The following is a 17,308-nucleotide window of genomic DNA, read 5'->3' on the forward strand; positions in this document are numbered from 1 at the left end:
TGTAATCCTTGTGTGCGTACACAAAGTTGAAATAAGTTCAACTTTGTGCACGAATTATGTCAAAATTATGTTAAAATCTAGGGACTTTTGAATGCTGCTATTGAATTCCCTTTGACAGTTGGTACTTGGCACTTCACACCTTTGATTATATTATATAAATTATAATCAAAGCTTCACACTGCGAGTCTGTTCTGTACTGCGAGTTGTTAAGTTCGAATATCGTATGAAATTGTAGGTTAGATATTTTTTTTGACTCAGTTTGAGGTTAGCCGTTTCTATGTTTGGCCGGGAGTTATTCCGTTCTGCGTTTGCGCAGTTTAACAATTCTTACAGAGTTCACTGTGTCCACTGTGAACGTAGATAAGCATAAGCCAGACACAGACCAAATTATGTTATGCGCTTGTTCTTATGTCTTATGTCCATTGTGAATGGGCAGTTATGAATACGTTGCAAGGATGCTTTTGTAAGTGTGTACACAAAGCCATTCTCAAAACAGGGATCTATGTTCTACAAATAAGTGGTGAGCATTTGTAGAACATTTTATTTATAAAAATGACATATTTAAACAAGAGTACTAAAAATACTGCCCTCGATTAGTACTATTGTGCCAATATATCTTACTGATGTTGAGCTCGTATTTGCAATATATCCGTGGTTTTTCACGCAGTGTCCAGATGGAAATAATAATAATTACATAATAAATAATGATGTTTGCCCATCGTGGAAAATACAAGGTACAATAAATCGAAAAGACATTCTATGAAGTGTTACAATTTTCGGTTAAAGCAATCCGGGGGTACCACCTCAAACAATATTTGTGCAAAACGCGTGGCTTTTCCTAAAAAATAAATGTGATGTAAAAATAATTGTTTTATTTAATTTTGTTCAACTCACTGATAATAGACTTCGGAATATTCTTTTTGTAAATAAACCAATAATATACGAATACTCCTGTTAGTACATAACCCAAACCAAACAAGTATTTAGGCGAAGAATCCATTATTATTGGAATCGTGGTCAGACAACTTACTGCTAATAAGAAAAATACGGCGATCCATGAAGGCACCTGTTAACAAAAATAAAAAAACTATTAGTAGAAATTGAGAATTTGGATATAAATTTTCAACGATTAAACGACATTTAAGGTCAAAAATAACTATAAAAACATACATCTCCGTAAACTGTGTAAGAACTCATCTAAATCTGGAATTTCTGTACCTTTTGCAAATTCAAGTTTATTATTACAAAATTAAAACTATAGTGTATTACATACTATCTTTTCGTTAACAGTTCTGAAATTAATTAAATTTAAAGAAAATGATTTAAAATTATTTAGACAGACCTTTCCTAGACAGTACAAGTCTAGTTCTTGAGATAAATTTGTTAATGAAATTTTGTTCTGTAAAAAATGGGAAGTTTTTCTTAATAAAATTTTCTGATGACGTCATTAACTCTGGTAAATTTTTAAAATGACGTCATCATATTTTTGGTGGAGATGAACAAACAAATTTTGGGCAGCGTTATACCATGTCATATTCTTTAAATAGGTCTAAAAAATTGGTCGAAAGTTGTTTCGATAGAACTTCCCTCGCACCTAAAGTACAATGAAATATATCCAGCATTTTCGTTGAGTTTTTTCTTTACACAATTGTGTGATCACGACAGGGTTGTGTGTGTCTGTTAATTAACATTAAGGCTAAAGGAGAAGCAATTGCAGTTGTCTTTAAAATCTGATTTTTTTTTTATTTTAGGTTTACTGTGAAGTTTCACTGATGTACCTATTCTTCTCGAAGTATTTCCGCATTACCAACGTAATAAATTGAAAATGTTATTACATTTTTATTTTTTATAAAATTCGTCAATTTATTTCGATAGTTCGAGGGTGGTGACATAATGTAACGTTGAAACACTGACGATTCTTCCACATTCTTAAGGAAAAAGACACACACACAAGGGACCCCTGAGATTCTTTTAAATTTTTCTGAAAACAATACTTTAAGAGTCCCTAATATTCAGTAGCGGCTCGTGGTCCTTTCGTTAGGTGAGGCAACAATTTCGTTTCAAAATCAGCAGGTATTAATTAACATGTTGGCAATTACTTTTGTTAAAAGACAGATTGTTTATTCGTTTTTATGAAAACAATACAAATAGCTTTGAGTCAGTAACACATCTCTATTCTATATGAGTACACTTCTCGAATAAAAAACATTTAATTGCTTCACACAAACCAACGAGAAGGTTTAAAGACTATAGAATTTGCTTTCTTAGCATTAAATATTAATTCATATGATCTAGGGCTAATTTAAATATATTAATCAATTAATTAATAAAGTTCTCCTCAAATCTGGATGAGAGGTTCTAAATCTTTGACATACAATTGTTCGTCGTAAGAAAACCGTGCTTAAATATTTAAACTTTATAAGAAATTCTGGAGATTATAGATTCTTATGTTGCTATCAGAATTGCAAAACTGACATTTTCATTGTCCTACTCTGTTCAAGTTAACTTAAAAGTTTTAATACACAACCTTGGCAATGCACATGCAGTGAACACCTTTCCTCGCGTCTAATTAATGCACAACTAAATGCACACTAAATGCATTCAGCATCCCTGTTCAGCATTGTGCAGTTTCACCGTGAGATTAAAAAATCCGATCTGATTGGCTTAAGGACGGTAGGCGTTGGTGCCTCCGCTGGCGCTTTGATAAAGCACTGATGACTATTGTCTTACTCAAAAACATATTAGCGCCACTGACTAATCATACTGAAGATATCCGTCTTTCTGAGGCATGCCTCTGTCTGAAGCTGGCCTACACGGCGGTGATCAGCGCTTATTCCTGTCGAAAGCGCGTACTTCAAAATATGTTTTATACCAAGACGCGTTTTAATAAATCACAGTGTTCCATGAAAGTTATTTGCTATATCTGTAAAATATATTTGAAGTTAACAGATATTAAAACAAAAACTAATAGTCAATTTTTCCAGGGGAGGCACTGCCTCCCCTGCCTCCCCTGACGAGCCGCCACTGCTAATATTCCTTCAAACTTTCTGAAAAACAAAACTAAACACAACTTTTATAAAGAAAACACACAAGTGGTCCCCCATATTCTTTTAAATTTCTTCAAAAACAACTCAAGTGACCCCAGATCTTCTTTTAAATATTTTCAAAAGAAAAACAATGAGGTTCCTTGAAACTTTTTCAAAATTAACACAAGGGGCCCCCGACATTCTTTTAAAGTTAAAAAAAAACACAAGGGCCCCCGAGATTCTCTTAAATTTTTTCAAAAACAACACAAGGGGCTTCCGAGATTCTGTTAAACCTTTAAAAAAACAACACAAGGACCCCTGAGATTCTTTTAAACTTTTTCAAAAACAACACAAGGAACCCCCGGAATCTTTTCACAAGGGAGCCCGGAGATTCTTTGAAACTTTTTCAGAAACAACACAAGGGGCCCCTGAGGTTCTTTTATGAAAAAAAAAAACAGAAAACAACACAAGGGAGCCCGGAAATTCTTTGAAACTTTTTTAAAAACAACACAAGGCATCCCTAAGATTCTTTTATTTAAAAAAAACACACACGGGAGTCCAGAGATTATTTGAAATTTTTTCAAAGACAACACAAGTAACTGCTGAGATTCTTAAAAAAAAACAACACAAAGGAGCCCGGAGATTCTTTGAAACTTTTTCAAAAACAGCACAAGGGGTCCCTAACATTCTTTTATTTAAAAAAAAAAAATAACACAAGGGAGCCCAAAGATTATTTGAAATTTTTTCAAAAACAACAAAAGGGACCCCTGAGATTCTTAAAAAAAAACAACTTAAACTTTTTAAAAAACAACTCAAGGGGCCCCTGAGAATCTTTTAATAAAAAAAAAAACAACACAAGGGAGCCCGGAGATTCTTTGAAACAGGCACGTAACCAGCCTTTTATTTTGGAGGGGCCCAGCCCGGGCACTAATTTCAAATAAGGAGGCCTTTAAAAAAGTCTCCATTAGTATAAATCAACATTTTACTTGGATCACAACCAGTATATATAAACTTAATGGGGTGCAAATAGTTGAAATTGACTAACACCATGAGAATTCATTTAAACCCTGCGTGCCAATCTGCATAGTGTGTAAAAGGCATATCAATTGTATCGGCTAACTGCTTAAAAAAGTTATCGACAAAACTGTTCACAGCAGTATCGCTTTACTCAGAGAGTTATATTACAAGATAGGAACATAAGATTACTCATAGCTAAAATTTACTGTTGATCTGAAATTTCGAATTTGCTTTCTTTTAAAATTTAAAATTAATTTAAGGGGGCACCAGGGGTGGCACAGGGTTTTGCTGGGGTGGCCTGTGCCCCCCCCCCCCAGCCCCCCCCTTGGTTACGTGCCTGCTGTGAAACTTTTTCGGAAACAACTTAAGGGGCCCCTGAGATTCTTTTATTAAAAAAAAAAACAACAAACAAAACACGGGGTCCCTGAGATTCTTTTATTTTTTTTTTAACAACACAAGGGAGTCCGGAGATAATTTGAAAATTTTTCGAAAACAACATAAAAGGCCCCTGAGATTCTTTTATTTATTTATTTTTTTAAACAATACAAGGGACCCCTGAGATTCTTTTATTAAAAAAAAAACATCAAGAGGCCTCTAAGATTCTTTTAATAAAAAAATAATACAAGGGCCCCTGAGATTCTTTTATAAAAAAAAATTGGTCGAAAGTTGTTTCGACAGAACCTCCCTCGCTCCTGAAATACAGTGATAATTTTTTTTGAGTCACCCTGTATATGCAAATCCAAAAAATATTAATGGAATGATAAAGTATAAGTACAGACTCATCATATTTTGTACATATTAGATAGGATCTATTCAGCAAAATTTTGGAGTGATGTCATCAATTTTTTAGGGGGGATGAGCAAATACATTTTGCTTATGATAACTTTAAAATATCTCCAAGATTTCAAAGCATTCGGTTTTGTAGTTCCTGATTAAATCAATAAGATAAATTTACGCATTCATTAATTTTTTTGAATCACCCTGTATATGCGGATCCAAAAAATATGAATGAAATGATAAATTACAAGTACAGACTCATCATATTTTGTACATTTTAGATAGGACTTATTCGGCAAACTTTTGAGCTGATGTCATTGATTTTTTGGAGGGGATAAGCAGATATATTTTGACTAAAAATTTATTATGCTCTTTATAACCTTAAAACATCTGCAAGATTTCAAAACATTCGGTTTTGTAGATTCCAAATTAAATGTCAAAATGTTGTTTCCTAATTTTGATTTTTTTTCCAAAAATCTGGACGTTTCGGGTAAATTCTCAATTCGGAGTCATAAAGTGTAAAACTATGTTATTTGATACAATTTAGAACCCAATTACTATGTACAATTTTGAAGTGACATCATCACGTTAGTGGTGGGGATGATTAGACAAATTTTGGTTAGCGTTTTACCATCTACATGATATTCCTAATATAAATATAAAATTTGACAACCATCGGCCTAGTACTTATTTGTCTAAAAAAAATCCGGGACGGCAGACAGACGGACAGACGGACAGACAGACGGATAGACAGATGGACAGACAGACGGACGGACGGACAGACGGATAGACAAACGGAAACGGGAGACCTATTTCTTCGTCCTCTAGGGGTCATGATAGGCCGAGAAAATGCAAAAGTAGAGAGTCGGCCGACGGACTCCATTACAATACTTCCTTTGCTTACACTCGGGAAGTAACAACACACAAGGGAGCCCGGAGATTCTTTGAAACTTTTTTTAAAAACAACACAAGGGGTCCTTGAGATTCTTTTTTTAACAACACAAGGGAGCCCGGAGATTCTTTTAAACTTTTTCAAAAACAACACACGGGGCTCCTGAGATTCTTTTTTCGGTAGGTTTTTCAGATTAAAATTTTTTTTCCAAAAATCTAGAAGTTTCGGGTAAAGACTCAACACGGAGTCAAACTACAAGTGGAGGACTATGTTATTTTATACAATTTCAAACCCATTTACTGCGTACAATTTTGAAGAGACGTCATCACATTATTGGTGGGTATGATCAGACAAAGTTTGGTTAGCGCTTTACTATCTTCATCACATTCATAAGACATCATAAGACACATATAAAATTTGACAACAATCGGCCCAGTATTTTCGGAGATTATTTGTCTAATAAAAATCCGGACAGACGGCAGACAGACGGACAGACAGACTAACGGATAGACGGACGGACAGACAGAGAGACGAAAACGGGAAACCTATTTCTTCGTACGGTAGGGTCATGAAAGGTCGAGAACACATTCGCTTAAGTTCGGGAAGTAAAAATATATAAAATCGAATAATGTTCTAGTATAATAAATAAAGCGGAATAGGAAAGAATAGAACGCTGGAAGTATAATAATAAATCCAGCTTCTTTAAACAATCATAAAATTTAATTTATTTTGAATGTAAGTTATTTTATGATAACCCCTATAAGTTAAAAATACCAGTAACAGTGTAAGAAAAAAAAGTTTCATGAGGGCATCGAATCGACTACCTCCACGTTCTTCGCGTGATTAGTCGAACATTCTTTACGTTTACTGGTGTAAACCTTTCAACCATTACTACTGCGTTGCTCTTTTACTGTTATAAAAAGTTTTATATAATTTGGTTTTTCTTTTTGGAAAATTTAATCTAAGATAAAAACTCAAGGCAGATTCATAATTTACAAGTACAATTTAAATAGCTAGTAGCAGGGAATCGGTGTATACAATGAAAGAAACATATATTTAAAAATATTTTTTTAGCAATATGAATGCATATTTTAATTTTGTGCATCACACAAAAACACAAAAAAATGTCGAAAATGAAGTCGTTCTCTTTTGAGCTTGACGTCAAACTTAATTAATTTTGGAGAACCAAATTGGTCAAATTTACTACTATCAATTCTGATCTCTTATTTTTAGCGAAAAAGTTAAAAAATATTTATTTACCTTATAGGGTCTGTGCACATCTTTTTTGGTTTTACGTAGAACCAGCAAGGATACCATTGCTAAAGCATAAAACAACCATACCAGAAAACTTACAAATTCTATTAGTTGTACTATTTCGCCAGCAATAATACATAGCAGAGTTATTGCTCCTTGTAAAACTACGGCAACAGATGGTGTCAGTTTTTTATGGTGCACAAATGACAAGCTTTTCATCATTAAGCCATCTTGACCAGCTACATAGCATACTCTGCAAAAATAACATGCTTAGAAAATCCAAAAAAAGAAAAATTTTATAAAAAAAAAGGAATATTTGTGTGCTGAGTGAAATGTTTACTATTCTATAAATAATACTTGTCTAACTGTTTTTAGTTACCAAAAGAAGAATAAGGCTGATATAATTAAAACTTTTTACATTACATTACGTCAATTTGCACATAATTTTATATTCTCTATCTTTACTGTGTACATACGATCTACATTTTTTACCTTGCCTAGGTATTGTTGACAAGGTAAGATATTGACAACAACAATGGACACGTATTTGTTCACCACTGCATCAGAAACAAACTTAAAAATTTTGACTTGATCCCAAAATGACAACTTCATATGTAATTTTGATAGAAAATAGAAAAAATTGTCTAACAAATGCGTAAAAAAAGTTTGCCTAATTATTATTAAAGAAAGTATATCAAAAGCACAAAAGTAATAAAATTTGACAAAAATATAACGGCTACTATGTTTAGTTAGGTACCAAATTTTGTCCCGACAATAAAACCTTGATATAATCTGTATATCGCACTGTGAGAGCAATACTCACGTAAGTCAAAATTTGCCGAATTCTTAAATTTATCATTAATGCATAAAAAAGTTAATGTAGTTTTAGTATATGTAAGTATAAACGGTTTTTAATAGTTGCGTAATGCTCAAATTCATCAAAATGTTAGTATTGCATTTCCGAACATTACGTGTGCACTTAATGCAAGACTGCCGTATCTCAAAACTAAAGTGAAATGCACGTAAGCTATGAAGCTATGAGATTTCAGTCGATGTTGATAATCTGATACTCCTACTAATTTAGGTACAAACTGAACACAACAAATGCACAATGCCTTCTGACATAGTTAAGAATTGACCGAAAACATGGAAATCAATTTTTCTTTGAATAGGAAAGGTAGGAAAGTTAAATAGAGCGAAATAAAAAAAATAAAATTTGTCAAAAATTCCGATGGAATTTTCTAACTTCGTATAGAAAGGAAGTATATCAGGAAATAATAGTCAATCAACTCCCGAACATCACGACAACGGCGGTATCAGACTTAAATGAAAATGATTAAACAATATTTATGAAGGTCCTTTAGCAATACGTAAAAAAATACGATGGACTGAATCAATTATGTATAAAAAACGAATTAAATACAATTATAGTTGGATTCATGTATCTTTTTACACACGTGACCAAAGTATCATACAAGTTCAGACAGCAACTACCATAGGAATCTTTGTTTTAAGGATTACAAAAAAAAGAGCCAGACAAATAGTATGTCTCCCGAAATGAGTCCAAATTACGCTCGACGTCAGTAACTTTCTTCCACAAAGTTTCTTGAATTAGAAAAAGATAAAATACATAATAAATGCGTCCACATCGTGCGACAGGCACTGATGTAGTCAATCTAGTGACTGTTAATAATTCGATTTTTCATCAAACGTCACTGTCATTTTTGGTTTTATTCAGAGTGGTAAATCGCAGCTTTTCGTTGTTCTATTCAAGTTTTCTATTCAGTTCTTCGTAAAGTTCGTTGGTTGTTAGTATTCTTGTGTCGTTGTCCTATTTTATGTTTTGTTATCTTATTTCTTGTTCGTGTTTGGTCTACAAGATGCCGGGCAAACCTTTGAGTTCCCGTCCCAGGACATGGCGTCTAACGTTATAAAGTATTTTGCTATTGAGAAGGAAAACGGTGGTCCTTTAATCTCATTAAATGCCACAGAACAAGTAGGGAAAAATCACTTGAAGGTTCATGGTTAATAATTTCACTCAAATTTTTAGCGAGTTGCATATGCTCTAGGTGTTACTCGCCGAACGGTTTCGAAGATTAAAACTCGAAAAAACAGACTCGGCGTGCTTCCCAGTCCAACAAAATCAAGGCCCAATCGGAAAGCACCGAAGCAAAAGACCTGCCTGAGCCTATACATTTGTGTCATGTTGACGTTATGAACATTGTGATCTTTTTGACTAATTACTACAAAGTCAGAGTTATTAGTTCGGACGTTAGCTTTTGGTCACGTGTGTAAAAAGATCCATGAATCCAACTATACAGGGTGTTAGGAAATGCTTGCAACAAACTTTCAGAGCAAAGGCATTACAAAAAAAGGAATCTAAAATCTATGGACAACTTTTTTCAAAAATGTATAGTTTTTATTTTAAATCCCCTTAAAAATAAGTATCACACCGTTTTGGAACTGCATGGAGGCCAATTTTTCAATAATACGTTCCATTATTAAAATTTCTATTGTTACTTAGCAACGAATTAGGAATGGCAATTTGCTTTCTATCTATCAAGGGAATCGTTAAAAAAAAGCATCGTTGCTTAGTTACCGAGATACACTAACATTGTTCAAATTGTTTCAAATATTATTGTTAGATTTATAACTGTCATTGTCAGTAATACTCATTGAGAAAAAATGCCAGAATACAGCATAGAAGAATATGTAGTAGACATGCATTTTGTTTATGGGGAGTGTGGAGCCAATGCTAGAGCTGCAGCAAGACGGTATGCTGAACGTTTTCCTGGGCGTCGACAACCGTATCGCGAAACCTTTTCAGCCGTGGATAGAAGGTTGCGGGAGACAGGATCAGTTTTACCTAAAAATCAGGAGATTGGACGAGGTCGAGATCCAGATATGGTCAACATTGAAGAGCACATTATCAATCGTGTTGAAGAAGACCCGTCAGCTAGTACGCGTGAAATTGCTCGAGAAGTAGGTGTTAGTCACTGGACTGTGTGGAGAACGCTACGCGAATCTCTTTTGTACCCGTACCACCTCCAGCGGGTCCAGAATTTAAGTCCGAACGATTTCATTCCTAGACAAAACTTTTGCCGATGGATAGTGAACAGCAATAATGAAACTCCCGGATTTCTTTCTTCCATACTGATGACAGATGAATGCTGTTTTACTAGGGATGGAATACTTAATTTTCATAATACTCACCGCTGGGCAGATGCCAATCCTCACGCGATTTACGAGACGCACTTTCAACAACGTTTTTCATTAAACATTTGGGCCGGAATAATAGGTAATCAAATGATAGGACCATATGTTCTACCGGAAAGACTGAACGGAGACAATTACTTTCATTTTTTGGAAACACATTTGCCATTGTTATTGGAAGATGTACCTTTAGACATTCGAGGAAGGATGTACTTTATGCACGATGGTGCTCCTGCGCATTTTAGTTTACAAGTGCGACAATTCCTGACGAATGTTTATGGTGAGAGATGGATTGGAAGAGGTGGACCCATCGTTTGGCCACCCCGTTCTCCCGATCTTAACAGTTGTGATTACTACTTATGGGGTTATATGAAATCAATTGTTTATCGAACTCCAGTTAATAATTTAGAAGATTTAGAAGCAAGAGTTATGATGGCCGCAGAACGGATTCGAAACGATCCTGAAGAATTAAATAGAGTCAGTAACTCATTACTCAGGAGAGAAGAAGCTTGTATTCGTGCAAATGGTGCTCACTTCCAACATCTGCTTTAATTTACTTGTTTTGTTTTTGCGTTTTTTGTTTTTTATTTTCGCTTATTCGTTTTGTTTATTTATTTTAATTAAAGGTTATTTTTCTTTGTGTTAAAAATTGTATTTAACAAATTGGTTTAAATTTTAAAATCGTTGGAAGATTTTGAACAAAGTTTATAACTTATACAATACATTTCTTGTATTTGTTGATAAACTATGTATTCTACCTTTTTCCGCAAAGCAAAAGTAGAATATAAATTTATTAAGAAAAGATAATTGCTGGACAATCGAAAAATAAAAAGATAATGTTGGACGTTGGAGTGCTAAGCAGTGTTTTAACACCAATTTTTACCTGATTTTTGAGAATATTTCAACTGCTTAGACTATTTCTAGGATCTTTTTTTATTTCCTAATACTAAAAAAATTCTTAAAAACAAGAACATTTAGTATATGGTTAACCATTAAGGAGTAACAAAGAAAATACCTTAAGCGTTCTATGATTTCAGTACTCTAAGGGTACCTTTTTATTATCAATAATGAAATCACTTCCATTGCAAAGGGGATAGTAAACACAGTTTAATATGAGGGAATTGGCAGGAAACCCGACAGTTATCGTACAAAGGGCAAATGAAAGTGCATATAAAATGAGTTTTTCTGTCATTTCAGTAGTAAGTGTTCCTTGCTACGGTTCACTTTCGAGTACACGGCTTGCGCCGGGATTGTTTGCTCATCTTGTTCTTGCCCAGGAGCCTCATGTACATTGTATAAGTTCGGATTTTTACCTACAAGCGGCAAATTATTTTGTTGTAATTTTCATAACGAGTGGTATACGAACGATCAACAAGCGGAGTTAGTTGTCCTACATTCCCAACCGTTCCGCTGCTACATTAATGGACCACATTAGGCGAGTGATCAGACCGGACTCGGAAATATGGACCGACGAACTTAGGTCCTACAGACTCCTCCGAATCTTGGGTGGAGCGTCCTCATTTGTTCATCAAACAGTTAACCATAGCCGCTTTTTTCAAGATCGAACAACAGGGGTCTGTACTAATCAAGTCGAAGGGTAGTGAGGAGGATGAAAAGTTTTATCACGAGGTTGGGTGCCATGAGTTGTCCCTTTTTGCCGTAGTATTAGATCAACTGGGAGCGCTATTGCGCTTGAGTTGACGAACTATTTCAACATTTCATTTACCACACTGCTGAAAGATAGATTTTTCTAATCTTTCTAGTGTTTTCCTTCGGGATTTTTTTCAGGGGAAAACGAAAAACCCCCTCTTTCTGGTATCACTGTAGGTTTTCAGAGGCCGTTTGTGGTGTTTTCTGAAATTTCCGTTAACAACCACGTTGGTACTCTTATTAGCGTGTCGGAACCGCGTCTATTTCGTTAAACGTCCGAATCAAACATTTTAAAACTCAAAGGTGTTTATTGTATTGATGTAAATGTGACATTTTTGTCAATTTTTGACAAATTAGATTTAATCGTTTCTAAGGAAATAATCATCTTAGTTCCAGAATTTTCACAACTACCTTAGAAAAAAAAAGACAACGTCGGCAGTTCTCAAAATGTGGGGACTGATTTTTCGATATGCTTTATAGAAAAAACTATTAACCTTTGAAAAAAGTGTTACTAGCATTTTTTGTTGTTCTCTTCTTCAGGAGGCTACCTTCAAATTTTGTTGCAAGCATTCCCTAACACCCTGTATAACACATTTTATAACAATTTAGCCACAGTACACTGACCGGGAAAAAATAACGGCCACCCTGAAAAATTTCGCAAAACGAAGCTTTAAAAATTATTAATTTAACTAGTGATCGTTATTTTATTAAAGAACCATTCACTATTGACATATAAGGTATAAATCAGCAAAAAAAAGAAGCCAATTAAACGCAGAATTAAATTTAATTTAACAAAATAACAGAAACAGAGCGACACTTTGAAAGACGTCTGTAAGAGTTAACGGAATTATTTTCGCGTGAAAACGTTTATTAATTGCCAAACTTATAATCAAATGATGAAAAACACTATTTACAACAACAGCCTCCTTTATTGTTTTTTTTTTAAGAAAATATCGTACTTGGTCTGTTTCTGTTATTTCGTTAAATTAAATTTAATTCTGCGTTTAATTGTCTTCTTTTTTGTGCTAATTTGTACAACATGTGTCAATAGTGAATGATTCTTTAATAAAATAACGATCACTAGTTAAATTAAGTTTTAAAGTGGTTTTGTGAAATTTTTCAGGGTGGCCGGTTTTTTTGCCCGTCAGTGTAGATGTTAAATGAATTAATACTGTGATCGTTTTGTGTTTTGTTATATTTTTTTCATTACAATGTGTTGCTAGTTTGACCTTAAATTTATTAACACGCAAGCCAAAATATTTGATATGATGTAGCAGTGCAATAGTCACGTAAGTCAAAATTTCTTGTTTTCTGTAACGAGTAGAAGGTTCTACTCTAAAGGAATAAAAACACGATTAATAATAGATTGACAATACGACTATAATGTATTTCGAAACCTTTGGTATTTAAGATACAAATAATATATACGAACTTGGGAATTTTAAATCACCATTACTCAAAACACGCTAGTTTTGAGTTACGTGAGTATTGCTCTCACAGTGCGATATGGTTTATCACTTTCCTCTCAGTGTAGTTCCACACTTGTTGTTGACTCTAACTGAGATACTAAACTTAATCTTTATACTTCGTACATTTCTGATACAGTTTTTTGGTTTTTAGATAATACTCATTTCCTTTTGACGTCGGCATGCATTTAACCACTTCAAACTTGTACACGCATTTTTGAGTGCGTGTCGTGTTTCATGGACGCTATCAAGACCTTATAACTCAATATCAGCCGAAAATTCTCGAATTTATTTTTAGACAAAACTTGTCCGAAAATTGTTTCAACAGATTTGCGTTTTTTAGTTGGTTCCACATTTAAAAATAGCAACAAATTACCTTGTAACTCCAAACTGGATACTTAAAGCACATCCAAATGTAGATAAAGCAACACCTAAAGGTATTAAAAAGGCCATCGGCCCGAGAACTCTTTCTCCAAACGTTACAGCAACAGCTTTGGCACTCATTATTTCGGGTATAGATAACACCGACATATATGCCACGTTCATAAAAACATATAATGCTGTAATGATAGGTACGCTTATACTTATACTTCTAGGAATATTGCTGAAATAAACCAATAACAAATTTAACATAATTATAAAAAAAATTAAACTCACATTTCGGGTTTTTTAATTTCTTCGGTAACAAATGTTACGGCAGACCTGTAATAAAATACTAAAATTTTGCAAATACCGTAACAGACTTTATAAAACCGTGTTGATTACCAGCCATCGTACGCCCATAATCCACTGTAGAAAGCAAGAGCTATATCCTTTGAAGAATATTTTGTTCCTTGAAATCCTTTAGTTAAATTAAATGTGTTACCTGAAATTTTAAAGTAGTGTGATGTGGAGGTTCTGTGTTACTACTAATACCTTCAATTATTAGCTCATACAGCCCCCCGAAAATCACAACAAGACAAGCGATAATTTTGCAACCTCCGAAAATATTTTGTATTTTAACATACAGTTTCACGCTAGACATGTTTATGTAAGTAATCAATCCTTCAACCAAAACATCTTTAAAAACAACTTTTGTAAGTGAAATTTTTACCTAAAGCCAACAAAGCTACTGCTTTTTTGACTCTTTCGCTGTCTTCCGAATTGTGTATACACATTACATCGAAAATTGGTTGGCACAAGTATTCCGAAAATGTTAAAATTATTATAGCGACTTCTGCGGGTTTCGTAATAAATATTAAAACCCAAGAGTAAATAAATGAAGGAAGTCTGCCCCAGAATTTATGTAAAGGACCAAACGAATCCATATAGTAAGAATATTCAGCACCCGATCGAGGGATTATTGTTCCGAGTTCAGCAAATGCCAAGGCACCTAAAAAACAATTTTTAGCAAAGTTGAGTGTGAAACTTGACACACAGTCGGGATTGTTTTAGTACAAAAATATTTCTTGGATTTTTTGAATAAGTTGAAAATTTACCAAACATTGAGATGATTCCGCATGCAGTCCATACAATTAAACACATTCCTACTGATCCAGTATGTTCTAATGTTGAAGATGGAGATACAAATACACCTGATCCTATCATAACAGCTATCATTAAATTGATAGCCGAAAACAGACCCAATTCGCGCTTGAGGCGAACTACTTCTTTCGGCTGCCCTTCTATACTTTCTTCTAAAATCAAAAGAAAATTTTATGTAGAACCCTATTTTTTTATGAAGACCTCAACTGAAAAAACCTGTTTACTCTCAAGTTTCGGCAACAAAGTAAAATTTTCATATTAAATGGTAGAAAGAAGTCTTTCAAACTAATATCTTTTTGTATATTATTTTAGCCGCTATAATGAGAAATATATAAAAATTCAATGTTGTGGTTTTAATTATACTAATTTAAAACTGTCCTTCATACGAACGTAATATTTGTGTACGTGTTTTCGTAGCCTTGTCACATGCGAATGCTGATGTAACGTCACACGCGACAAATCACTGTTACAGATCTAATCAAACACATCTAATCCTTGTTTACAGTTTTGACACATGGTGAGTTACATTACATATTGTTGAGTGTTTACCTTTAATTCACACAAAAATGTTTCAAAAATTATATACAAGATGAGTCAACAAGCGCGCGCTCTTCGATATCTTATTAATTATTATTAGAGATAAAAAAATACAAGCGTATTACATTTCTGAAATTCTTATGTGACGTTCAAGTTATTCCAATTTTTCTAAAAAAATAAGTTTATTTAATACTTGCAACCCTTCTAAAACTCACTCAAACAAAAGTACATACGTAATTAATAAAATATATTTACAAAACACACTATTATGTGTTCTGTCTAATAATAATGCACGACAGACAATACTGTGAAACAAAACAAATGTGCAACCTCCGATATGTTCAGATGGTATGGTTTTTTCTGACTTACTCGACAATTATTATCATAGTTCAGCTAATTTACACAAAACCTTCATAAATTATATCCTTAAATCCGTACAGTAGTTTTTGAGATTATCGCATTCAGACAAACAGACAGACACACACAGAGAGAGACTTTGTTCTATGCTATGTAGTATAAGGTAGCCGCTTTGTTATAGTATGAATAAACTACACAACTTTGGCTGACTTTTTTTACCTCTAATGATTAATGAGATATCCAAAACCGTACCTTTATTGACTCACCCTGTATATATTTAATAAAATTCAGAATATTGACATTGCACTATTTTTGTTGTTTAAAAATTTAAACACAATGATAAAATCGAAGTGTAAAACATTGTTTGTTTTCGTGTAAGCATAGTACAACTTGTAAAAATTTGTAAATGAAATTGCAAAAACAAATAAATTCATTTTAAGAAAACTCTGGAGGCCTCTATAATACTTCTGTTTTTCACAAAATTATCGTTCCAATTAGTTTCCAATATTTAATTACTGCAGTGAATTAAAATTAAAAAATCTTTACCACATGTATACAGTATGAAAGCTGAAAGTAAATTCAATAATTATTGAAAGGGACAACATTTAGCCTCGTTTCTTTACCATTGTAAAACTATTTTTCAACTTATACACCTTTATGCCCTTACTTTAATAATTTTTCATATATTAACGTTTTTAAGAATCCTAAAAATTACCAAAACAATTAAGATGATTTTAACAGTAAACGAATTGTCTGAATTTAGTTGTCTACTAGTTCAAAAAAACTTTAAAAAATTAGTCTGTGCATTTTTAATTTTACAGTCAACAAATATCTGAGATTATTTTATGACGCATTTTAACAACAAAGTAACTGGAAGTTACTTATCGGGATATTGGCAAGAATGTAAACTAAAAACTCTTAAGAATAGTGATTTGACTCCATTAAACATTCTTATTTTTAATACATTTTTCCAAATTTAAATAGAAAAGTTGGTACACTTTTAAGTATTAGTTTTACGATTTAGTAAAATTCTTTTGCACTTACCGGTAGCCATTTTATTATACTACAAAACAACTAAATTTGTTGCAATATCTTTCAAAACTGAACAAAACTATCTAAATAAAACCTCTTTATAAATGCGTCGACGGGCTAACTGATGCGCATCATTGTATAGGAAAGTGATTCTGAGGTAGTTATAACAATTAGCGATTTGTTGTAAAATACAAATTATGCTCATGTTACTATTAACAACTTAAATTGATATATTTTACAAGTATTAACTAGTATGGTCTAAAAGTTTAAGTGTACATGAAAAGTAAATATTCATTGCCGAAATTACAAGCTGCAAAAGTGCAGAAATAAAGATTTTGTTATTTAACTATTTACAACTTTTTGTGTTTCATTAAAACTGAAGAGTGAACTAACTTACATTTTTTAGATATACTTGAATAAAAACTTAAATATGTGAATGTCGAATTCTTAATACCACTCGTAATGGAACATTTTAAAATGGTGGATGCGCCGGGTGACCAAAGGTTCCCCCAAGAAAGTATTTGCCATTTTTACGATTTTTTTTTGTTTTGTTTATATATAGT

General features: G+C 33.2%; 1 protein-coding gene across 1 annotated transcript; it reads right to left on the reverse strand.

The window, feature by feature from the left end:
• Positions 1–695: 695 nt before the first annotated feature.
• LOC135128438 (b(0,+)-type amino acid transporter 1-like) lies at positions 696–16,793 on the reverse strand. The gene is made up of 10 exons (XM_064055346.1): positions 16,758–16,793; positions 14,774–14,971; positions 14,389–14,667; positions 14,211–14,339; positions 14,061–14,160; positions 13,953–13,997; positions 13,672–13,899; positions 6,973–7,219; positions 895–1,066; positions 696–838 (listed from the first exon to the last, which is right to left on the reverse strand). The coding sequence occupies exons 1-10, from the start codon at positions 16,765–16,767 to the stop codon at positions 768–770; spliced, it is 1,479 nt and encodes a 492-aa protein (XP_063911416.1). The 5' UTR covers positions 16,768–16,793; the 3' UTR covers positions 696–767.
• Between the last annotated feature and the right edge of the window lie 515 nt (positions 16,794–17,308).

Source organism: Zophobas morio, unplaced genomic scaffold (genome assembly GCF_036711695.1).
Source record: "Zophobas morio isolate AGI-343-1 ecotype UQ-CSIRO unplaced genomic scaffold, CSIRO_AGI_Zmor_V1 ptg000012l, whole genome shotgun sequence".
NCBI classification, from domain to species: domain Eukaryota; kingdom Metazoa; phylum Arthropoda; class Insecta; order Coleoptera; family Tenebrionidae; genus Zophobas; species Zophobas morio.

Coding starts and splice junctions, on each gene's coding strand:
- LOC135128438 (XM_064055346.1), bottom strand. Junction 14,340..14,388: donor AGTAGCTTTGTTGGCTTTAG/GTAAAAATTTCA, acceptor TTTTGGTTGAAG/GATTGATTACTTACATAAAC. Junction 839..894: donor TATTCCGAAGTCTATTATCA/GTGAGTTGAACA, acceptor TTTATTTTTTAG/GAAAAGCCACGCGTTTTGCA.